The sequence below is a fragment of the Moschus berezovskii genome, chromosome 2 (genome assembly GCF_049115385.1).
Source record: "Moschus berezovskii isolate FMDL1 chromosome 2, NW_MosBer_1.0, whole genome shotgun sequence".
NCBI lineage: Eukaryota > Metazoa > Chordata > Mammalia > Artiodactyla > Moschidae > Moschus > Moschus berezovskii.
This window is the reverse complement of record NC_142461.1, coordinates 72611438-72636669: the sequence shown is the minus strand read 5'-3', so window position 1 is coordinate 72636669 and position 25232 is coordinate 72611438. Positions and strand designations below refer to the sequence as shown.

Genomic DNA, 25232 nt, shown 5'->3' with positions numbered 1-25232 from the left:
AGCTTTAGCATCAGTCCTTCCAATGAACACCCAGGACTGATCTCCTTTAGAATGGACTGGTTGGATCTCCTTGCAGTCCAAGGGACTCCCAAGAGTCTTCTCCAGCACCACAGTTCAAAAGCATCAATTCTTTGGCGATCAGCCTTCTTCACAGTCCAACTCTCACATCCATACATGACCACTGGAAAAACTATATATATCTCTCTATAAATAAACCTGGTTTCACTTTACTATGACTTGTTCTTGAATTATTTCCTGCATGAAGCCAAGGACCCTCACTTGGCAGCTGTCCCAGGGGCCCACTCAATACTTGAGACATGACTGTCCTCTGGTGTTCCACTTTTCCTACAACAAATAGATCTGTGAGGGAGCATTCTTGCATGCTCAGTCGCTTCAGTCATGTCCGACTCTTTGCAACTGTATGGACTCTTGCCCACCAGGCTCCTATGTCCATGGGATTTTCTAGGCAGGAATACTAAAATGAATTGCCATGCCCTTCTCCAGGGGATCTTCCCAACCCAGAGATCAAACCTGAGTCTCCTGCATTGCAGGTAGATTCTTTACCACTGAACCATCGGGGAAGCCTGACTCAAAGCCAAGTACAAATAAGCAGCCAACTCACAAGATAGTAGGAGCATCTATGCTCCACAAGGGAGTGGGCAAGAGCAGGTGAGCATAAGCTCTGAGACAAGAAGTGACCAGGGGCAGATGCTGGTATTGTGTCTCTTGGAGAGGGTGCTGAATGACCAAAGATACCCATGGCGAGTAGGCAAATCCCAAGAAATTCTTCTTCTTCTTCTCCTCCTCTAAATATCCTGCTATGAAATTTTTGGAGAGTAGAAAAATACCTCCTAATGTTGGTAGAGTGCTTTAGTAATAGATAAGAGAATTCAGGAAAATGTAGTCAGTAAAGAAGCTTTAGCCCTGGATCATTTGGCAATAGCAGACCTCACTTCATAAATAAAACAGGAATTCGAGAATTGTGGGTGGAGGAGCCATCTCCTTTGACTGAGAGACCTTTTCCACAAGGAGAGAAAGAACTCTAGAGAATATAAAACAGGACAGGGTAGAATTCAGGATATCACTACTAGAGCGTTTACCAAGGTTGAGTAAATCAAGAGAATTGAAGCAGATCAGATTAAAAACACAAATTCACATCTACCTTTTGTTGCTGAACCTAAATTACTCATGGTAGTAGAGTCCATTAATCAGATATATACCATATTCACTCTCATAATTTCCTTTTTACAGGTATTTGGTTTTCTTAGTTGGAAGGGAGAATAATTATATGGATGTAATTCTCTCACCAAATCTGAATAAAGATAAGGGAACAATGGTTAAATGATCTGTTTTTTATGTTCCTCTTTACATCTGACATCTTGAAGTGAAAAAAAAAATCACATGTTCCTTTTCAAACTTCGGGGAGTACATCAGTAAATACAAAAGCTGCTCATCACCCTATTTTGCTTGGTTTTTCCCGCATGGTTTCACATGTTACCCACATTTCTCAGATAATCTACTTTTTAAATGCACCTTGTAGCACTGAATAAGGACCCAGTGTTTCCCTGGCCTTAGCAATCACTGGATTCCAGTTGAGACATCATCTCAGTACTGAGCAAAAACCCACTGGTAGAATTCTGGTAAATGCCACAAGCCGTCGCTAAGCATCTGAAGATCTGCAGCTCAGTGAGTGAGAAGAGACAGAAAATGGCAAAGTGGCCCTCCAGCCCCGTTCTGAAAGGCTGCGTGCACATCATTCCCAGTCTCTGCTGCCTTCATTAGCTGGAGAGCTGTGGAGCCAGCCTTGCTACCGTGAAGGGGCCACTCCACCTCCATCCCGCCCGATAATGGACAGCTGGCCTTGAGTACAGCCTTTCTCAGCCTTGAGTTACAGATTTAAAACTGTAAAATAGAAAATACAGCTTACTGACTGAAGAAGGCAGAGTAACCCACCAAAAAATCATTAATGCAGCATGTATTTCTGACCCTGGCTGCTCTGGCATTACCAGGTCCCCAAAGCTGACCTTGGTCTCTTCACTCTGGTGTGAGCATGCACTCTAACTGTGGATTGAGCTGCACCACCATCTGTCTCACAGATCCTCACCCCTCCCCCTGCATAGTGACACAAAGTAGCCTCTTCTCCACGAAGCTGAAAATCCATATATATATACATGTGTGAAAATGTATTTCTGACTTTGAGTTCCCTATGTATACATTTTTACCTACTTTTCCCTGAGATCTGAATTAGGGCCAGATAATATCACAGTCCCAGTTTGAATAGTGATATTCTCTCTCCTCCTTTGATGATTTATTATATATATATAAACCTTTCATAAAATTCTTATTATAAGAAGTATAACATCTGTGGGCTGGTGAGCTTTTGTGGTAATTTAACAGTGAAGAATGTGTGTATGCGAAAGGATGATCTTTACCTATCATTTTCTTACCTACAGCCTTAACACAGAAATAGATTTTATTTTCATCTAAGTCAATTTTTATTTTCCCTACGTATGTGGAAAATATTATTTTTATTTTCCCTATGTATGTGGAAAATACAAATATGGTTCATTTGTACCTTAACATTAAGAAATACAGATATGATTCATTTGTACCTTAACATTAAGAAATACAAATATGATTCATTTGTACCTTTACATTAAGAAATTACCAACTATCAGTTGTGACAATTAATTGATATAAGACTGTAAATTTCACCACGCCGTCTCATTTATTATCCTTTCTGACTATGCCAGTCCCTTTCCCTACCTGAGAGGTAGGTTAAGTAGCTTCTTCCATCCCTTTGTGGCTGGCAAGTAATTTGAGACAAAGAGATTCAGTTACATCCCCAGATCTGGTAAAACCTGTACCTTAGGGCTAAAACTCACGTCCCCTTGCTCTAGGATCTTTCACCTCTCCCTCATGACTCTACATATTTCAGTGGAGAAAACTATTTGGATGCATATGTGCTCAGTCGCTTAGTCAAACTCTTCTTGACCCCAGGGACTGCAGCCTGCCAGGCTCCTCTGTCCATGGGATTTTACAGGCAAGTATACTGGAGCGGGTTGCCATTTTTTGACCTTCCGAACCCAGAAATCAAACCTCCATTGCCTGCATTGTCAGGCGGATTCTTTACCACTGAGCCACCTGGGAAACCTGACCACTTGGATAAAAATAAAATAAAATATAACATCATTCAGGACGATGAGTTTATATATACACATACTCATGCTGAGAGCAAAATGATGGCATCATATATCTGGTAAAAAGGAATGAACTATAACCATCAACCAAATAAGTCAGATATCTAATCTATAAGGACTCTTCCCCCAAATCACATGATATACCACTCAAAATCATAATTTCTTTTGTTGAATGTCATTTCCCATAACTTCTTGGACTCTTTGCATAATGATAAATGTGTTCTTAAGTCTTAGAATGTTATCATTTTTTTGGCACTCTCTCAGACCTTAAAACCCAGATTTGGGTGGAGAAAATATAGACAGCTTCTTCTTTATGGGCTGTAAGAAGCATCAGTTAGTTACTTACTGAGCATTCACATTAGGACAAGTCTTGGGTCTTAAAGAATCTTTGGTCCCAGGGAACTTATACTCTAGAGAATGCTCGAGATAAGTATTATAGAAATTGTGCATAAACAACATTCTGGTTCTACTTACCTATGTCTTAACTTTCTTGGAGAAACTAGCATTTTCAAAATAATGAACAACCAGTTATATATGTCATTTTTGGTGAAAGTAACTCCAGTAACACAGGTTGAGAGAAGCAAAAGTATAAGTCTGAAGTAAATGGTTTGAGGCTCCACTGATAAGAAGAAGAACTGATCCACAGCAGGGAAAAAAAAAAAAAGCTTTTATTCTTGCAATTGGATGCAGCACAGCCCTACCACCATGCTCATCCTAAGAGCTGAATGGAATTTGTTGTGACTAACTAACCAAGCTCAACAATAAAGAATCCACCTGTAATGAAGGAGACGTGGGTTTGAACCCTGGGTCAGGAAGATCTCCTGGAGAAGGAAATGGCAGCCCATTCCAGTATTCTTGCCTCGGAAATCCCATGAACAAAGGAGACTGGCGGGCTCCAGTCTGTGGGATCGCGAGTGGTGGACATGACTAGCAACTGAACCACCACTTCCCAACTAACCACGTACGTAGGACTTTCACACGAGCTCAACCTGAAGAAAGTCAAATGGGAAACAAAGTAAAACAGGCCTCATTTTAGAGGCATTTACTTCTTTGCTGACAACATGATGGATCTGCTGGGAGTCCGGCAACCCCTGCACACTAAGATGATCCTAACAGGAATTAATGGCAGAGAATCAGTCATTTCCCAGATCAACAGCAGCATGCAGCAAGGCCTTTCCTGGGAGACAAAGGAGTAAAAAAACTTTTCAGAGGTTAGGGAGCCATCTCAGTCACATTATTTACTTACTCAATTCGATTTTTTAATGTCTGAAGTCACAAAAGTTGTAACCAAGACAAACCAGGCTGCAAGTACCATTTTAAAAATGTCATCAGCCTAGCAGAAACATGAGACATAAATCACAAGTTTTATTGTATTTGCAATTAAACAGATCAAATTTAATGTCCACAGAAAAGCCTTAGTAATTAGGATAAAGATTAATATAGTGAAATGTCCCTGGTTTAGGAGGCCATCCAAGCAAAGCTGAAATAAAGAATTGAGTATATAATCGAATAGCATGTGAATATTAATGCACGAAACCCTCCAAGTCCCCAGATCCCTGATGCAATTATTTTCTATTCACATTAATTGTTCCTAACAGATGACATTAATGACTTTGAGTTGAAATGTGTGCAAGGGAAAATTTCACAAGATCAATGCTGTTTAGAAATAAGGTCATTTTTATCATTATTTGCTCAAATTTTAACCACTGATCAACATAATAAGGTTAACATGGTGAGTGTTTAATAATGTGAATATCAAAAGTTAATTTTCTTAAACTGGCTAATAAGTGTATTGGAATATTCACCTTTTTCTTACTATTTCTTTTTCCTTACTACTTATTTTCCAACACATATTGACAGACTGTGAAAGTGTGATTATTGTTTATATGCTGTAATTTGCACATGTGTATATATAGAACACTAATAAACTCAGATAAACATTTTTGGGGTTAGGATATGTGTTATCTAATCTAGAAATGTCAACTCTTTTGAGATTTACCTGTCTGAGGTAGGATTTTGAAACAAACAATTAAATCAACACTGTTCAAAGTTTCTGCCTGTTTTTACCCAGAAACTTCACTCACGCATCTTAGATCTTTCATCCGGGGATTTACTCTCAGATGTTGAAAGAAGCCAGAGTCTGACGCACTCACGAACTGATGTTGAAATGCATGTGAGTTTCCCTGTCGCCTTCAGAACACTTGTTCAGGTGGTTATTTTCCTCCATCAAATATGATGTCACAAGTGAACCATAAAATGCATCCTTGAAGCATTGTCAGGTAGATAAAAATACTTTCCTTTCTTGTGTTCTCTGCAATTCAGCATCATATCCCCCAGCTGATAGAGTAAGTAGAAAATGTCACTCTCAGCAAAAATATTATAAATCTTGCCTTGTCCCCAAGATACCTTTTTTGGGTATTGATTATATCTCAAAGTCACAGAGAAATGGTCAAGGAGCTTTTTATTAAAGCCCATGTCCCATATTACTCATCTTACTTTTATGATATATTATGTATGAACTTTTAAAAATTCATGGGCTGTACTTTTTTTTTTTTTAGCTAGGCTTAGCTTTGTGCTTATTTTGCAAAACTTTAACCAGCGTGGTTTTTTAACTCTCATTGATATTTAAAAAAAAAAGATAGCTTGAAAAATACAAGAGTCAAATATATAATGAAAAATGTTAGTCTTAAAACAATGACTGATGGGCATTTGTGGATAACTGGCCTTTTAGTTTACTGTATAAATTTATAAGTGTAGCTAGGAGATTCTATATCAAAAGTAAATATTCTCAAGTTAGATTGGAATTGCATGTCAGTGGAGTACTGTCAGCTTTAAACATTCTTGAAGACCCTAATGCCATCCAGTATAAAAGATAGCATGAAGATCAGGAATTTTTTAAGTTGCAAATTTTAATCCAAGAAATTCTTGCCTTCATTCTCTGTCTCTCTCCTTTTTTAAACTAAAATTGTGGATTTTATATTGCATTTCACATAATAAGGATGTTAAAGCATATGAGTGCTTCAAGATGGTAATCTAAAATACACTATGCGAAAAAAATGCTTTGAATAGCGCAAACAGTGTACTTTGTCAATTCAATCAACATAATTAAGGTAATGTTGCAAGGGAGACCAACATACATCTTTAGGCAAACAAGAATTTTATTAATAATTACTGTCTACTACAACTCTTCTCAGGAGGATGCTTGGCAGTCTGTATGTGTCCAGGAGTGCTGCTTATTGTCAAGAGCCTTACTTAGAGCTATAGCATGGTGGCTGGGACCTGGGCCTGACATCAGAACCTTGTATTGACTGAGTGACCTTGGACAAGATTTTAAAGCTTCAGTTTAACAGTGCCTCAGGTTCCCCATCTGGAAAATGAGAAGAATGATATTTCTGTTCTATTTCTGAGAGTTGTGGTGAGGATTAAATGAGATAATTTATGACATGTACATAACACAATACCTGCTGAGAATTTGGGGCCATGATGAGCTCTCTGCTCCTTTGGCTGTCTTCTGTTCTAAAATGTGTGGCCCCATGTCACAGCCACAGAAGAACATGGCAGAGATGGAGAATGAGAGCTGAGAAAAGTACCTGCTCGTATGCCTGTCCAGGTCACATCAGTGACCCCCAGAGACAAAGTACACCCACTTCCAGCTCTTTCTCATCACAGATCCCATGTGCAAGGCATCAGATATGATGGCATGTTAAAGGTAATACAGAGTCCCTTAGGGAGGCTGTAAAGTACAATTTTGTTGAAGATCCAAGACACACACATACTAAAAAACATTTTAGTCATAGTAGCAAAACCTTAAAGTTACTACGCTTTATTGTTACTAATAATCACTTAGTGTCATTAAGCATGCGGGCCTGCACGCTAAGTGGCTTCAGTCATGTCTGACTCTGTGCGACTCTATGGACTGTAGCCTGCCAGACTCCTCTGTCAATGGGATTCTCCAGGCAAGATTACTGAAGTGGGTTGCCATGTCCTCCCGCAGGAGATCTTCCCAGCCGAGGGACTGAACCCGAGTCTCATACATCTCCTGCCCTGGCAGGCAGGTTCTTTACTACTAACACCACCTGGGAAGCATGCCGTTACTGATTGCCAGGGGCCCTCACTCTTCACATGGATCTTATGTGATTGGAGCTTTCATTACCTCCGGTTAGAAAAAAGGAAACTAAAGTGTGGAAGAATTAAGTAATTTTCCCAAAATCAAAGAGTTAGTCAGTGAGAGAGGCAGGATTTAAACCTTATAAATGACCTTATAAATGAGCAGATAATTCTGATGATAATCATGTGCTGATGAGGGAAGAAACTTCAGGAAAAAGGAGCTCACTTTCAGTCATGATGTCAGAGATTCTGAGTCCCTTCTTAAATTCCAACATCAATTGTCCAAGGTCAGGAAAGGTGGGAGAATTTCCCAGTAGAGAGGACTAGCCCCTTTCTCTTCTTGTCAAGAAATTACTCTGTAATCATCCCACCATACTACACACACTCCCTCTCTCTAGTACTCTGCCCCCAGGGAGGGCTCAGACCCCTGATTTTATCCTGCTCAGCACAACCCAGGTCAGACTGAGATACACAGCTTGCTACCAGGTAATTCACATGAATGGTTATCCTCTCTCAAAGCTCTTCCTAGGCTAGGGGCTTTCTACTCAAAGCACAGGCCCTGGACAGCAGCCTCAAAGCATCTGGGAATTTCTTAAAATACTACCTCTCAGACCCCTCCTCAGAACTGTCAGATCAAATCTATATTTAACAAGATCTGGGATGACTCATGTGAATATTAAAGTATGAAAAGCCTGACTTAAGGACACTTTTCTGTATAACTACCCCAGCCCTGCCTGCCTCCATGTAACATTGATGGGCCTTCCCCGCTTCCTCACAGTACCCTCTGTCATGTCAGGGCATCTCAGGTTCAAGCTCAAGGGAGAGACAACAATGCTTTTCTCTTCTAGCACATCTGTGTTCTCGTTTCCTGTCATCTTCATCCAGCATCTATCAGAGGTGCACTAGTGGCTGATAACAGGGCAGAGAAGCATATTTGTTAAAAAGAGGCCTGGGAATTGAGTTATAAAAACAGATATAATTGTGACTGGTGAGGTGAGAAGGTAAAGGTTGGGAAGACAGGGAAATCACATATAAGCTTCAGGACTGTGGAGAAAAGTAGAACGTAAGCAATGACTAACACCTGTGCAGTGTGTGAAAAAGGCCACTGGAGACGTTTAGATCTGATGGCCTCAAAAGATGCAGACATAATGTTTCCCTGGATGGTGGACACAGCCATCAGAACAGAGGTGCATGCTCACTTGCATCTCAGTGATTATGACCCCATGAACCGTAGCCCGCCAAGCTCCTCTGCCCATGGGATTCTCCAGGCAAGAATACTGGATTGGGTTGCCATTTCCTCCTCCAGGGGATCTTCCCAACTCAGGGATCGAATCTGCATCTCCTCCATCTCCTACATTGGCAGGTGGATCCTTTACTGCTTGAACCCTTGGGAAAGCCTCAGAGGAGAGGTCATCCAAAATAAAAACCACCACCCTACCGACTCAAGTAACAAAATATCAGAGAATGGGATGGAGAAGAAAGAAAGCACACAAGTAGAAGTGGATTGGGATGTGCTGTTTCTGAAAGTCTGTTTCTGGCATGTTCCAGATGTGTGCAGTGGCTGAAACCTTCAGCCTGTGCTCCTGACACTGGGACCATGTGTGGAGGGCAGCTATAGAGACATAAACATGAACTCCCTTTAACTGAATTGCATCTGGCAATAAACAAGATCATAAATCAATAGATATTGCTGCTGAAAGCTGGATTTTAAGACAACTTTCTCCTTTCAGTGATATTTAGAGCCAAATTTCAGGGGGAAAAATAGAGTAGTAAAATTCCTTAGAGTAGTAAAATTCAGACCACTTTAAGAGATTATTAGGCAGCCGAAATGACGTATCAATAGCAGGGAAGATGCCTGATATTGAAAATCTAACATTATTAAGCATTATGGATATTGATTAGAGAGCAGGTTAAACGTGCCCTCTGTACTAATGCAGGGGTTTCCTGTTGACCGCAAAGACTCCCAGAACAGCATCACCTTCCTTCCCCACACTGGTGTTTAGTCATCGTCAGTTGGAATTGCATTTGGAGAACAGTGATAAGTACTCAGGTACTAAAGGCTCCCATAAAGTGTCAATAAACTGCATAAGTAAGAGGCTTTGCCATTCTGCCAGTGACACAAAGACAGATGGTTCCCCCATCCATGAGTTTCTGAGACAAACCTTTTCTAGATAGGGGACAGGAATGAGACTGTAATGGAGAGATTCCATTCTTGTGATCGGGATGCTAAATTAATTTAGCCCATCCAGTTAGTGGAGCTTCATCTGTTACATTAGGGGCCTGTAATGTGGCTGTCAAGATGTGCTGGGATGTTTATGGCTTTGCCACCTGTGCCTTGTGCAGACCCACTAGAAATTTAACTGTTTGGATCCTTCTTATGGGGCCCAGATCTATTTGATGTGAAACTCTTTATCATTTGAACATCCAACTGAGCTGATGTGAAAAGTCCTGGAATCTGTACAGCAGAGCTCCCTGCCTCCTTCGTTTGGCGTTTCACTACAGTACATAATTTCCTGGGCATTTGATCCCAGACTTACAATGATGTTATCCTAGGCATACGGATCATAAGAGTAATCTGGTAGAACTGGCCCACCCTCCACAGGAAGACATTAAGATCCACAGAAGTTAACTGCTTTCTTTGTTCTGTATCTCATATCTAGTGACACGTATAGCCTGAGAGCCAGGTTTCTAGGCTTCCAGTCCAGGGCTCATGTCCTTGAACTCTTAAGCCAAAGGAGTTGCTCTGTCTTCTTCCTTTGGTCACATTAGATCCATGCCTTGATATTGATGTGATCCTTTAACCAGTGTGACTGGATAAAATGGGAAACTACTGTTGTCATACTTCTGCCTAATGCTGATGGCAGCTCATAATAATTGGTCACCTGCTTCTCAGCTGGATCTTGTGCTGCATGCCTCTCATCTAGAACCTCACTTGGTCCTTGCAGTGACCCTATACAGTAGGTAGCGTTACCACTTTTGGAAAAGGAGATGTAGCTCTAAGAGATTAAATAATTTCCCACACATGTTAATCTGAGGCAGAGTCAAACCCCTAGTCTGTCAACCCCAAAGTCTGTGTTTCTAACCACAGTACTATATTCATCCCTCCTTCATTATGATGTTGAGTTGGTATTTCTTCTCCCCTAAGCAGAGTCCTAGTTCAGAGCTGTCCTGATTTTTCAGGGCTGCCAGCTGAACGCAAAAGCAGGAACCCCTGCTTTGAAATGCCCTGGCATGGGGATTACCGTCTCTGGTCATCTCTGCCCTCGAAGCAGCTACAGCAGCAGTGAGCTGTCTCTCTCCAGCACCTGCAGCGAGTACTCCAGCGGCTCCTCCTACACGTGGCATGATGGAAAGAACCTCAGGAAAAGGGTAAGGCTCCTTCAGGGGCATTGCAGCATCAGAGGGAACCAGAAAAAAAAGCCTCTTCTGGTAGGAAGGTGGAAGGTGGGAGGGAGGCCAAGAAGGAAGCACCCATTTGCTGAGTCCTTGTTCTTTTACACCTCACAAAACCATTGAGGGAGATCGTATCTTCCTCATTACACAGAAGGAGAGATGGCTCTATAAGTTTAAGTTCCTTACTAGAAGTCACACAGTCAGAGAGAAGTGGAATGATGACTTGATCTCAGATGATGAGGACATTACGGGAGGGAGTTTGGGAGAGAAAGACATTTTCCTTCTGTGCTTTGGTGGAGCCCACCAAGTTCATAGATTGATATCAGGTTGGAACTGGAGCCCTGGCCTAATGGAACTGACCATGCTTCAGCCCGATTCAGACATTTTCAATTAGTTTTATATACATTCTCTATCAGCAATGGCAAGCCACTCCAGTACTCTTGCCTAGAAAATCCCATGGATGGAGGAGCCTGGTAGTCTGCAGTCCGTGGGGTCGCTAAGGGTTGGACACGACTGGACGATTTCACTTTCACACATTGGAGAAGGAAATGGCAACCCACTCCAGTGTTCTTGCCTGGAGAATCCCAGGGATGGGGGAGCCTGGTGGGCTGCTGTCTGTGGGGTGGCACAGAGTCAGACATATCTGAAGCGACTTAGCAGCAGCATTGCTATGATGCTCAGAGAGACTTGTCGATGTCCAGTGCAAATGAGGCTGAATGAAGCCAAGTCATCCCAAACTGAGCATCCTATGAGAACTCAAAGAGAAGGTTTTCTTCTGGAGAATAGGGAGAGAGGTGCATTCTCTCAGAATAAATGACCAAAAGTTTTGGAAGTCTCATTAGCTTTGTGGAAATTTACTGCTCAAAAATAGCAATGTAATATATTGACCTCCTCTATTCAATGCAATAGCCTCATAAAACTCTAATTGGCTATAAATTGAAGGAGGTACAGTAGAGAGAGAAAATGCTATGGTAGATTTCAAGCACCATAGCGTCAATGAAAGTCTCCACACAGATGCCAGGAGTTTCTTTACCAGATTGTTAAATAACTCCTGTGACTGGAATGATTCACATTTGCTAAGTGGGCTCACATGACAGAAGATTTCGCCATGATTTGAATAAACATCTTTGCACACCGGTATAAGTCAAGAATCTGGAATAGCTGTTTTCACAGTTTCCTTATATTAAAGAAAAACAAGATTGGGATTGACATAAATACAGTATTGGTATTATGTATAAAATAGACAACTAATGATAACTCACTCTATAGCACAGGAAATTCTACTCCATACTCTTTAATGGCCTATGTGGGAAAAGAATCTAAAAAAGAGTGGCTATTTGTATAATATAATGTTCACATTGCTGTACACCTTAAAACTAGCAGAACATTGTAGAGCAACTTTACTCCAGTAAAAACTAATTTAAAAGAAAAAGAAAAGTGAAGAGTATAAGAGTGTGGAAGCCCTGAATCTGAATATCTGGAGGTCAGTTTTCTATCATCTGTATAAATTTAGTTTATAGTGTCAGAAGTGTAAAAAGCCAGGGAACTTCTATAACTGGCAGAAAATTCAGGTGAGGGAGGACGTTTGTCATACTCCGAACAAGAACTGAGAAAAAGATTTCAAGCTTGAATTTAGAGTTTATTCTCTTGGACTCAGACTTCCAATGCAAAGTGCAGAGCCTGGGGTGTTATCAAAACTGTTCTTTCTAAGATGTTCAGAGTTCTGAATAATGACTGCTAGGGACCTGGCTTTTAGCAGACTGGGGAGATGGTCGGGAGGATGTTCCCTCTCTTTGTCTCTGAATATTGCTGGCTCTCAGGGCCCCTCGCTCACCACATTTCATTCATAGCTATTCCTCTCTCCTTCTCAACCTTTCTTCTTCTTTTTTTCTTTTGGATAAAATTTTTCCAGTTAGAACAAACCTTGATCTTTTGGAGACATCTCTTCCCTGAAAGAGGAATAGGGTTCTTGAGACTTCTTACATACTCTGGTAGACATCGTCTGGAAACTTAAGTGTCCCAACTCACAATGGCCATGGAGTACCAGCATGCCTGTCACATTCCCCAGAGAAAAGTCTTAATTCTCAGGGACCCAGCAAACTGACCCAGTCCTATTAAAACATTTTAAATTGCATTATTCAAGAAACTTAAGTTCTTACCATGTACCAAGTACTCATTTAGTATTAACTGGCATAATAAACTCATACAATATAAATTTGAACATGGATATTAGCTTACACAATAATAAATATATGACCATTGGCTCTTTGGTAGTTTATAAGTATTTTATTTTCAGTATTGTTTTGTGTAGAAACAGAAAGGCAGAAATGAAACCTTCATGAAATGCACTAACCTGCCCTTCATGGAGGAAATTGGCTCTAGTTACTGAGTAATTACCATGTGTCAGCTTTGTTAGTACTACATAAGCACTAGCTCATTTAATGATCATGATAACTTATTGCTTAGGTTTTCTTATTTCCCCTCTTTCACAGAGGAATGACCTGAGGTCCTGAGAAATTACACATCTATTTCAAGGTCTCATAGCTAGTAAGTAGAACTGAGCAGTTGGCTCCAGAACCTCAACTATTCTGCTAGACTTTGAATTAGTCTAAAACTTGGAAGAGTCCCAGGTGTTGGTATGGATTTGTTCCCATAAGACCAAGAATGTCCTTTAATAAAACAGGAACAGAAAAGAATGTTTGAAACAGTCATCTATTCAAGAAATAGGAAAGAACTATGGACATTAAACCCAGGCTCCTACCTTAGCAGCAGCAGCATTCAGCCACTACCCTCCTTCCAGAGTAACTGTCTTCTGACTTTCCTGCAAAGAATAAGGAGCTCTACCCCACCACCTCCCCAACAGGGGATTTGTGCTTCTCTTTTTCAGGTTTCAAGATTGTCTCCAACTTTTCTCAGGTTATTAAGTACCATAACCGTCTGTGGAAAACAAATTGAAGAATGTGGCTAATCTCACAGGGTCGGGAGCCTGGGCCCTGGGAGCTTTGCAGCTGCTGGCCCTGGGGATGAATCATACTGGAGCGTGGGCAGGCTGTGGGTCAGGAAGGAAGTGGGTGGGCTGATACAGAGCACATCTTCTATGGCTTGAACAAATCTGCCCCTTTCAAGCACTGATGGAGTACTTCTATCTGGCGTCTCTTCTTTATTGTGAATGTGACTTCAGAATCATGGAAATTCTTAGAAACCCAAGCTGTGGCAGTCTACTCACTGGTCAGTCTATAATACCCACTAAAGGGATTTTTTTTTCTGCTTTCCAAAGAAGTCTTTAATGGCACAACAGAGGAGGAGAAGGAGGGGAGAAAGGAAGCATCACCAAAATAGATCTCTCCACAGCAACTTCTGACCCTGGAGAATTTTCCAAACAGAGTATATAATTTGACTTAAAATTAAATATACATATAACAAATAGAAAAAAAAGACACAATGATAACAAAGGTCAGTTTTATGAAAACAAACAAAGTCTTCAGTGTAAGCAAATGTAAGCAAATGCTCACAACTTAGTAAAAATCTGAAATTCCAAAGGAAGGTTGTGACATTGAGTTGACGTCTGCTTATGAGCATATGCGTGAGTATTCAGGGTCCCAGGATAGCAGGGCAGCTAATGGAGAGGCTAAAGGGAGCTATAACTCTTAGCCAAGATTGGTACTGAGAACATGTATCAGATTCATTCATAGACATTCTTCAGCATTAATTATGCAGCCTTTTTTAAAAAAGTCATTAGTTCTGAGCCTCCTAATTTCCCTGAGTGCTAGTTTGTGATTAAACTCTGCAACTTTCACTCAGAAGACGGCTGTTAGAGTAACCTATGGTCTCTGTTATGACTTTGACTAATACAGAGGGGAGAACAGAGGCTAAGCCTGACTCTAGCGGTATCACTTCAAGATTAATGTGCAGTCTTTAGAGCCAGACTGCCTGGTTCAGATCCCCATGCAGCCACTTCAGAACTGAGTCATAGAAAGGGCCCAGGAAACCAGAGGTGAAACTTTTGCACTAGCTCTTCCTTGACTGTATGATCTCCAAAGGACAGATCTTGCTGAATCTCAGTTTCCTTCCTCTTAAAGTAGGATTGATATTGTCTGTTTCATGATCTTGTTCTGAAAATTAAGTCAAAGCACTGGGTCAATGGCTGGTACACAGCAGATGCTCGGTCAGCATGAGTTTCCTCCTCTGCCGTTCTGTTTCTTGTTAGCAGTATTTTGATAAATGTGAATGCCTGAGGAGAATGCCATGTTTTTCCTATGTCGTTTCCTGGTCACTTCTCTGGAACTAATACTGGTATTTGGAGAAATATGAAGATCAGGAAATTGACCTTTCAAAGTTAGTAGGTCAATCATTGCTATGGGTTCTAACGGCAAATGGCCAGCTGCTCTATGTGTATAAATATTTCAGATATTCACTGCCTATCAAATAAAGTCTTGAAGCCACATGACATTCTAACTTTCAGTTGTTAGAATGGAAGGGACTATAAGGCCTGGACCAACTCGCTTTTCCTTTTACCCTCTTCACCTCCCATAAACACTGCACAGCGAGCTAAATTGTCTTCTGATTATTCCCTAATGTTCCTTAAGCATACTTTTCCAATTAAGGTCTTTGCCGTTCCATTTCTTCTACCTGGAGATTGTTTCCTCTAATTTAAAAAAATAGATATTTTTAAACATTTATTTATTTATTTATTTTTGGCTGTTCTGGGTCTTCATTGTGGTACACCAGCTTCTCACTGTGGCTTCTCTTGTTGCAGAGCACAGGCATTGGTGCAAGGGCTTCAGTAGTTGCGGCGCACGGGCTCGGTAGTTGCAGCTCACGGGCTTAGTTGCTCCACAGCATGTGGTATCTTCCCGAACCAGGGATCGAACCTGTGTCCCCTGCATTGGCAGGTTGATTGTTATCCATTGCGCCACCAGGGAAGTCCTCCTCTACTTTTAAACTAAGGCAAACCTATCCATCTTTCTAGGGCTTCAGTTCAGTTGTTATAAAAACAAAGGAAGGAAGGAAAGAAGGAAGAAGAATAGATATGCGCTTTTTGTGGTTTTTCAAACACACATGTGGTCTCCCTCCTCTGAAACTCTGGAGTACCTACTCCAGACTAGTTTTCTATGTCTCATTTGCTCCCTTGACTTACAGTACTTGAGCCCAACTCCTCCTGGGTCACCTGCTCCTTGAAGGCAGGGTCCTTATCTTGTACTTATTTATATCATACACTCCTTAATTCAGGACCTGGCAAAGTAGAGTTTTGCTCCATAATAAACTAGTTTGCATTAACTAATGAATAAATACATTTATATGTGAATATTTATCAACCACTAGGATGAACTAAGTTTAATGATGGCCTTTTCCTTCTATAAACTGGTGATCGACAGGACTCAATCTTGTCTAATATCTCCTCTTTCTTTCCTAGCAGTCATCACAAAATTGGGACAAAAGGTTAAGTATTGATTCTTCGCTCCCGAGTGGCTTTGCTAGTCCTACAGATGAACTACCTCCGACTCGCATCAAGGAAAGCCACATTTTGGAAGGACTAAGAAAGCTCCAGAAGCGAAAAGTGTTACTTGAACCCCCATCAGTGATAACCAAATGGGGTTATAAAGATTGCATGAACTCCAATGAAGGAATCTATTCTCCAGGAATTAAAAGTAGCAGCCTGAAGGAATATTCACCCTGCAAACCCACAGACACGGGGAGCCCCTGTACAGATCCCCACAAGGCATTTGTTTATGACACGGATTCTCACGACGAGGCTGATGAGGACGCTTCCTCCTTAGCCTCAGTCCAAGTGGTTCCAAACCAAGGCTGCAGGCTGCACAGTTGTAAACTAACCCACAGTGTCTCTGACAGCCTCTTTGGCTGGGAGCTGAATGGCAAACACTGTTCAGAAGTCACTTCCTCAGTCTACTCCAGGGAGAGGCCTGAGAAGCTGACTGGTTGTGCCAGCAACTGTCCCTTGGAGCAGAAGCTGTGCCCAGGCGTGCAGGGGCCTTGGGTACAGAGAGAAAAGGTCTCACCCAGCCAGGGCTGCCAGGCCCTCAGTCTCCAGCCCTCAGACACCGATGACACGGAGACCCTGGATGAGCTGCACATCGAGAGCAGTGATGAGAAAAGCCCTTCGGATGTGTCTGCAAGCGCGGACACCGACCAGTCCACGGAGAACCTGGATATCCTCACAGGATTTGAAAAATCTTCACGTGGGTCTCCTGAGGAGGAAGAAAACCAAGTACCCGTCCATTTAGAGAGCAGGCCAAAGACGTTTAGTTTCATTAAGCAACAGAGAGTTGTAAAACGGACTTCCTCAGAGGAATGTATTACTGTGATATTTGATGCAGAAGACGGTGAGCCCATTGAGTTCAGCTCTCACCAGACTGGCCTTGTTACTGTTACCAGAAAGGAGATTTCCATCCATCAGGCCCCTGCTGGGTCCCAGATGGAACACACTGAACTTTCACCTCAGGGAATTGCTCATTTACAGCCAGGGGCTGCGGCTAGAGACTACCCTTTTTTAAAGAGGTCTGAAGAGGAAACTGAAAGAAACATTCCACAAGATGAGGTAGACGATACTGCCATGGCACCTGCTGTGTCTTTCCACCCCAGGACAGTGACGCAAAATACTCAAAGACTGGCCAAACCAACACATGTCACATCATGCCAGAGTCATTCTAGATCATCTGTGGGCACAGGCATCTGTCAGAAGAAAAGTCTGACAAAAATACCTACGAGGGGCAAGTCTTCACCTCAGAAATCAAAAGTAAGGGAGTCTGAAGTCTCCCTTATTATGCCCTCAGCTGGCCCAGTGACTCTTGAGAAATCACCAGCTCCAGGGAAACTCTCACAGTTCAAAAAGACTGAAGGTCCAGCTCCCCTTTTTGATTTGCAGCCAGATTCACACATTCCAAAAACCCCCACCCAGCTTCCTCATGGCTCCAAGATGTCCAGCAGAAGGGATTGGGTCCAGAGCTCCAAGAGTCAGATTCTAGCATCACAGTTGCTGTCCAGGCCCCCCAATGAGCGGAGTGACGATGGGGAACCCCCCACGAGGGATAAACACTGTGATCCAGGGTCAGAGGCCAGGGTGAAATCACCCTCCCCACCATGCCCTCCAGGCAGGTCAGTCTCCCTACTCATCAGGCCCAGTTATGACTTTTTGCCACCACCTTCATCTGCCAAATCTGAAAGCAGGGTCCCCAACGAGACAGCAAGAATGGTATTGAAATCACCCCCTGTGAAAGGATCCTCTGCTCCTGTTATTTATTTTAACCAGACCCTGACAGATGTGCAGGGGAAGAAACCGTCTGTGGCCTTCAAAAAGCCCGTCTTCACTCCCTCACCGCCCTCTGCAGAAACAGCAGTCCAGATGAGATGCCCTGCTCACAGCCCCTCCAGCTCATTTGCTGTGATGGTCCCAGAGCCCCCCAAAGTCTCTCCAAAGAGAAATGTCCCCAGAGCCCCAACTCACCAAACACTTGGAACCACACAGAACAACACAGGGTTACAGACTCCCAAGAACTATGCTTCCCCCCGTGAGCCGCTGGAAATACCATCCTCCAAAGGTGTATCTCCAGGGAGAAAAGAACAGTTGAATGGCAGTGCCTCTGCATCCTCCAAGCCTTCCTTCTTAGGGGTAAATGAGTCACCATCATCTCAGGTTAACAGTCCCTTATCATCAGCATCCTTCAAAAGCCATAACCCCCTACATGGTTGTCAAAACCTTCATGAGAGAGGACTGAAAACTCGCCTCCCAGTTGGGCTCAAAGTTTTCATGAAGTCTCCCCAGTTGCTCAGGAAAAGTTCCACGGTGCCAGGGAAACATGAAAAAGACAGTCTAAATGAAGCCTCGAAAACCTCCGGGGCTGTGAGCAAGGCTAAGCCAGGGGCCTCCAGAAATCCAGCCAGCCTTGAGACCACAGGAGGGGAAAGAAATGCGTCTCCAGTGGGTTTACCAGCACAAGAGAGTTTGGCCGAAGGGCTTCCCCTGGAAAGAACAATGCCAGAGTCACTGGAAAATAGCATGCCTGGGGCTGATAGAAAAGATGGAGTAGAAAACAAGTCTGTGAAAAGATCCCTGTCCTCCAGCAAACCACACCTGAAACCAGCTCTAGGCATGAATGGAGCCAAAGCCCGCAGCCAGAGTTTCAGCGTTCACTCAGGGGAAAAGCCCCCCACACCCCCCACAGAAGGGCTGGGCAAAGTCCGGACTCAGATTATTACCAACACAGCTGAGAGAGGCAATTCCCTCACCCGGCAGAGCTCTTCCACCGAAGGCTCTCCCAGGAAGAGTGCGTCTGCCCCTGTGTCTGATGGTCTCCCCAGCGCTGGGAGGTCCCTGGGACATCCTTCCCCCAGGCAGGGTTCCTTGGGGAGCACAGGCAGCTCCAGCAGCCAGCATGGGAGCCCAAGCAAGTTGCCTTTGAGGATCCCTCCAAAATCCGAAGAGCCCCTCACCCCAGCTGGAACAGAAGAGCAGCAGGCCTGCGCCCAGGGAGAAGGCCCCAGGGTGACTGTACCTGAAGAACCAGGCAGCGACCACTGCAGGTGCCCACTCACCCCAACAGATAGCTCAGGAGGCCCACAGAGTCTCGGGAGGACACCACATCCCAGCAATTTCACAGCAAGCAGGACCTCCAAGCTAGAAATTTCTGGAAGGTATCCAGACACTTCTACAACCAGGGCTGGTGTCGTAAGCCCAGAAGCCCCCCTCTCACCCACAATTGAAGAAAAGGTCATGTTGTGCATTCAGGAAAATGTGGAAAAGGGCCAAGTGCAAACAAAGTCCACCTCTATGGAAGCAAAACCGAAGCCGGGGCCTTCTTTTGCCAGCTGGTTCGGGTTTCGGAGGAGCAGACTCCCGGCTCTCAGTAGCAGGAAGATGGATGTCTCCAAAACCAAAGCAGAAAAGAAAGATGCAAAAGGTTTAGGGTTTGGAAACAAACAGCTGAAGTCAGAGAGAAAGAAAGAGAAAAAGAAGCCTGAGCTGCAGTGTGAGATGGAAAATGAACTTCACAGGGACATCGAGTTGGCAGATGGTCCAGATAGTGATTTGCAAAACAGAAATAACCTGAAAACACCGCCAGACATTTATGACCAAGTGAAGTTTGAATCAAGAAATAGACCCAGCCCTGTTCCATGTTCAGCGAAAGATACCTTTATGACAGAACTTCTGAACAGGTAGTGTATTGGCAAAGAGAGTGAGAGGGTCGCAGTGTGTAGAGCAGCACAGGACCCCACCCCAGCCCTCAACCAGGAGAGCTTTTTGTCTCCTGCATATTGAATACCAGTCAAGCATGTTTTTCATACAAGCAGGAATGCATCATAGCAATCTTTTATACATTAGCCAGAATTTAAACAATGGAATAAAAGTTAGCAATAAAATGATAATTTAGTCCATGTTACTCTGTTAACCAAACCAATGGTCTTTGAAATTAAAGAATGGTAAATTTTATCAAGGTTGATAGAAATTCAACCTACACTAGAAATCATGAGTGGATCCACATGGCATGAAATGGAAGAAAATTACACATACATTTTAAAGGATGCTGATCTCACTTATTGTACCAAGCAAACTTATACTTAAAACGTTCCAGAGATAATTACATATTCTGCTGATCTTAAGCAAGAAATATATTTAGCCATTCTTCCCCAATCTCCACTCTCATCCAGGGTGCCACATGTGTATGTATATCTGAATTGCTCTGCTGTTCACCTGAAACTATGATAACATTGTTAATTGGCTAAACGCCAATATAAAATAAGTTAACATGGAGAAAAAAAGAAATATATTTAGCAATCACTCCTCACAGGTTTTTATTTTATGCCCCACCTCATCTCATAAGCAATCATAAAAATAAAAACAAATTATTGTATTATCAAATCTAAACTGACACACTGCTGGAATAGCAGATGCAGATTTGACTAAGGCCAGTGAGACACACTTAACCACTCAAAGGTTTAAAGACAAAGAGATATATGGAGGTTACTTTAAACATTAAAGGATTGGGATAAATAGAGTGATTGAAGAAGAGCGATGTAATTGATCAGAGGAATCACTTTCCACCTGCAGAGTTGATAAGAAAGCAGCTCAACAGACAGAAAGTGGATCAAATAATGTCTCCTGTAGGAGTGTGTTAAAGGGCAGCTCCCAGGGCTCCTGTCTCACCAGCAGCTCTCTCAGCACTCAAGGAAACCACAAGAAAAACATCAAAACCAAAGCGGATATGGAAAAACCGAAAGGCTCACTGGTAAGTACTTCACCATCCTGGTTATGAAATGTTAGGTTCCTATATGGGCTAGTTGGGTTCTGCCTGCTTTTTACTGATGAAAATAGGGGCAAGAGATGACCAGGAAAGAAAAAGTTAAAGCCAAAGAGAAGAGAGAGAGAAGTCGTGGAGACACTAACAGAATGGTGTCAGCTAGATTGGAAGGGTCCCAGCTCTTGCACCCATGCTGCTGCTTTTGCAGCTCTCTGTTCAGAACCTTGGTGTGATCACAGTGCAGGCCGTGGTGCTGTGGGAGTTCACCTTCACGTTGTACCCTTGTGCTGGGAATTCGTTATGGTGATTATTTCCATCATTTCCAGCAACACAGAAGGGAATGAAAATGATTCGAAAAAATAGAAGTGCAAAACAATTTAAGGGAATATTGGCTATTTTGATGATTTGATTTAAGCATTTCCCCTTTTTTCCTTAAGTTGTATATACTGATTAATCCTACCTAAGATAGGAGTTAAGATTCAAGGTATCATTTTTGGAACTTGACTCCCTATCATTTTGTTTTTTAATTATGAGGTTCAGAACTCAGGGGGTAATTTCGTTTTAAAAAATGAATGAAAGGCGTTTCCCCAGGATATGCTAGTTTCAGATATTTTTGTTTTAAAATTATCTTAAATTGAACTTCCTCTCCTTACATTATTTCTGTTCTTGCATCATTGGTCTTATGATATTAATTGTTTCTTTATGTAAACTTTAAAGCACTTGAACAAACAAAAAAAAATCTCTTCAGAATTACCGTATCCATATATTTGTGTACTCATAATAAAAGATTATAAAATATACTATGTACTACCTTTTTTCAGGAAAACCTGAAAAATGAAGGAATTAGTCATTTTTTCTGGAGCAGTTCAAGGATACAGGAGATTTTAGTAGTAATCATTATTGGCATTATTATTAATTATTCGTTAGTAATAATTAAACTCTAGGGTTCCTTAAAGTTTCACTTTAATTTGAAACAAATGTACACTTAAATGCTTTTTTTTTCAAACAGCTCTTTATCTAAAAAGCTACAAAGTCTTTTTTTTTTCAGACTCTGAAATCGTATACAGACTATGTTCTTTGCAAAAGTTTTTTTTTTTTCTTTCCCCTTATTCTTGCTCTTGGCTTCCATGATATCACCCTTTCTTGAAAACGTAGATATCCCTTGCATTATAAAATCTCAAATTAGAAGTGTATCTAAGGCTGCCCTTGTAGTGTCACTGAAAGAAAGAGAAGAAATGTGTGGAAATGTGCAACATGCTGGAAATTCAATCCAGCTGATCTAAAACTTTGATAGCCTGGTAGAGCCCCTTATCAGAGGCACTCAATTTAACTATGCCCCATTTAAGATGGTTCTGACAGCTTGGGGTATATCTTCACTGTACAAAAAAATACCAAAAAGGGGGAAAAAAAACTCTGTTTGGCTTTTACAATTGCATTTTTGCCTTCCTATTACTTCTTAATGCGAAAGTAATTTGCCTTGCTTTTCTTCTCTCATTTGAGTCTTTTACAATCTAGTAACAAGTTTCATTTCGTCTTCCCAGAATATCTGCAAGAACCACTCTTATGGTTCTCTGAGAACAAGGGTTCCCTAACCACTCCAAGTGTACATAATCCATCAGTTGTTAGTCAGTCAGTCATGTCTGATTCTTTACGACCCCATGCACTGTAGTCCGCCAGGTTCCTCTGTCCATGGAATTTTCCAGGCAAGAATACTGGAGTGGGTAGCCATTCCCTTCTTCAGGGGATTTTCTCGACCAAGGGATTAAACCTGGGTCTCATAGGCTAATTTTCTAGTTAGCTGCAAGAGGAAATTAAGACATGCTATGAAGTTTTCAATATAGAGAAATATTATTAACCTTGATAGTTGACACGCTAGTAATTTTTTCAGATGTAAAATGCAATTTTTTTCATCTCTATGATCATCAACATGGATTGGACTAAAATTACTAATTTCAGAAAGGACAATGGCCATAATCCCCTTTGGGACTATTAAAAGAATAGCAGTGAAAACCTGTTTATTATATGTTATCAGCCTATATGGAAAGGAAATTAGATGCAAAATAAGATATATTCTAATACCAGAGCACACTGATGTAAATGCTCATTAACCTTTTAAAATCAAGAGTTTAAGGGAATTTTCCTCTACTAGGGCTCAAGGCTAACTAAGCTCAAAGCCACCATACATCTGCCCTTCTCACGCCCTTACTCCCCCACCCTACCTCTACTCCTCCTTTGTGCCTCTGAATCTTCCTTTATAGACCCCACAGCATGGGACACCGAGGTCCCCACTTAAGGGAAGTAAGATGTGTATGTTCAGTAAAGAAGGTATGAAAAATGAAGTTAAAACAGATGGGTACAGAAAGTGATAAGAAGGTTTGATGGAAAGTACATTTTTATGAAGGGAAAAGGAAGTAGGTCTGACTTACAGGTGACTGTTCCAGGATGGGAAAACAAATGGGTACAGAAAGTGATAAGAAGGTTTGATGAAAGGTAGACCCCAAGGAGAAGGCAATGGCATGCCACTGCAATACTCTTGCCTAGAAAATCCCATGGATGGAGGAGCCTGGTAGGCTGCAGTCCGTGGGGTCGCTGAGGGTCGGACACAACTGAGCGACATCACTTTCACTTTTCACTTTCCACTTTCACACATTGGAGAAGGAAATGGCAACCCACTCCAGTGTTCTTGCCTGGAGAATCCCAGGGACAGGGGAGCCTGGTGGGCTTCCGTCTATGGGGTCACACAGAGTCGGACACGACTGAAGTGACTTAGCAGCAGCAGGGCTCAAGGTAAATTTGCTCTCTGCTTCTTGTGTTTCAAGTGTGTTACAAAAAATTCTTCTCATAGTAATTGTTTTGGGTGAAAACAATAGCATACTTTTTCCCTGAATAAAATCACTCTTCAAAAATCATACCAAGAACTTCCCTGGAGTTCCAGTGTTTAAGAGTCTGTGCTTCCACTGCTAAGGGTATGGGTTCGATCCCTGGTCAGGAACTAAGATTCTGAATAATGTGAGATGCAGCCAAAATAAAAAAAAATTTATGCCATAATATACCATCATCCTTGCCCTTTATAAACCAAGACTATATGTAATCATGAGAGTCCTAAGGCTTTTTCATTATTTTAATCTGTGTCTGTATGTTCAGTCCCTCAGTTGTAACTGATTCTTTGCAACCCCATGGACGGCAGCCCGCCAGGCTGCTCTAGCCGCGGAATTTTCTAGGCAAGAATACTGGAATGGGTTGCCATTTCCTTCTCTAGGGGATCTTCTTGACCCAGGGATCAAACCTGCGTCTCTTGTGCTGCCAATCAGCATTGGCAGGCAGGTTCTTTACCACTGCTCCACCTGGGACACCTTTATTTTAATCTATGGTAATATAATAGAAAAATTATTTCCATAATATAACAAGTCCCTGTATGTAGCACTGCTGCTGCTGCTAAGTCGCTTCAGTCGTGTCCGACTCTGTGCGATCCCATAGATGGAAGCCCACCAGGCTCCCCCGTCCCTGGGATTCTCCAGGCAAGAACACTGGAGTGGGTTGCCATTTCCTTCTCCAGTATGTAGCACACTTCTGCTTAATTCTTTGGTGACTGCACATCCATTTTCAAGATTGCTAGATGCTTTCTAAAATATGTGTAAAAATCCTATTAACACTTTACCGAATTAAATCTTTTTCTATTTTCAGAGCCTTAATTAAAGGTTTATGTCCCCATTTATGCCATGATTTACAGCCCACTTATCTAATTTTTGTGTAATTTTGACAAGGGCCATATTACTTTGTACTTTTACTTAAATTATGCAAAATCATTATAAGAGGGGAAAAAGGCATCCCCAGAAAAGATTTCATCAGTATTAAGTAAATAAGTCAGAAAGAAATGCACTCTCCTTTCTATAGGTTGTAGACCCTTCCTTTCTATGAATTTAGATAATTTTCTGAAATGAGAAGTCTCAAAAGAACAGATCCTATTTAACTGTCACTGGACAAAATAAAAATCACTAACAAAATTAACAAGATCGTATACCTGGAAAGAGGAAGCCATTTTAATATGGGTATTTTAATTTAAATTATGAATATTCTCTTCACCTAGTGTCACATAGGCTGAAAAAAATCACATATGCTAATAATAAAGTATCAAATTCAATCCCATTAAAGTTGTGGTGATGAAGTAGTGTAAAATAGTACAATAATTACATAAATTGTTATCATCTTATTAAGTTCTGCAAAATTTTATAATTTCAACATCTTTAATTGAACACTTCTGTTCTAAATACTATTTGGA

At 41.8% G+C, this 25232-nt stretch overlaps 1 protein-coding gene across 7 annotated transcripts in view; it reads left to right on the top strand.

Moving 5' to 3' along the window:
- Window positions 1-25232, top strand: part of NCKAP5 (NCK associated protein 5) — a 1221671-nt gene that overhangs the window by 1059161 nt on the left and 137278 nt on the right. For 5 of the 7 annotated variants that reach the window (XM_088828978.1, XM_088828971.1, XM_088828965.1 and 2 more), the window contains 4 exons: window positions 5272-5373; window positions 10488-10676; window positions 16114-19871; window positions 20764-20941. In XM_088828978.1, coding sequence (XP_088685104.1) covers window positions 5272-5373; window positions 10488-10676; window positions 16114-19871; window positions 20764-20941 — 4227 coding nt within the window. The remainder of the gene's footprint in view (window positions 1-5271; window positions 5374-10487; window positions 10677-16113; window positions 19872-20763; window positions 20942-25232) is intronic. The other 2 variants (XM_055398855.2, XM_088828976.1) reach the window with 2 other exon arrangements.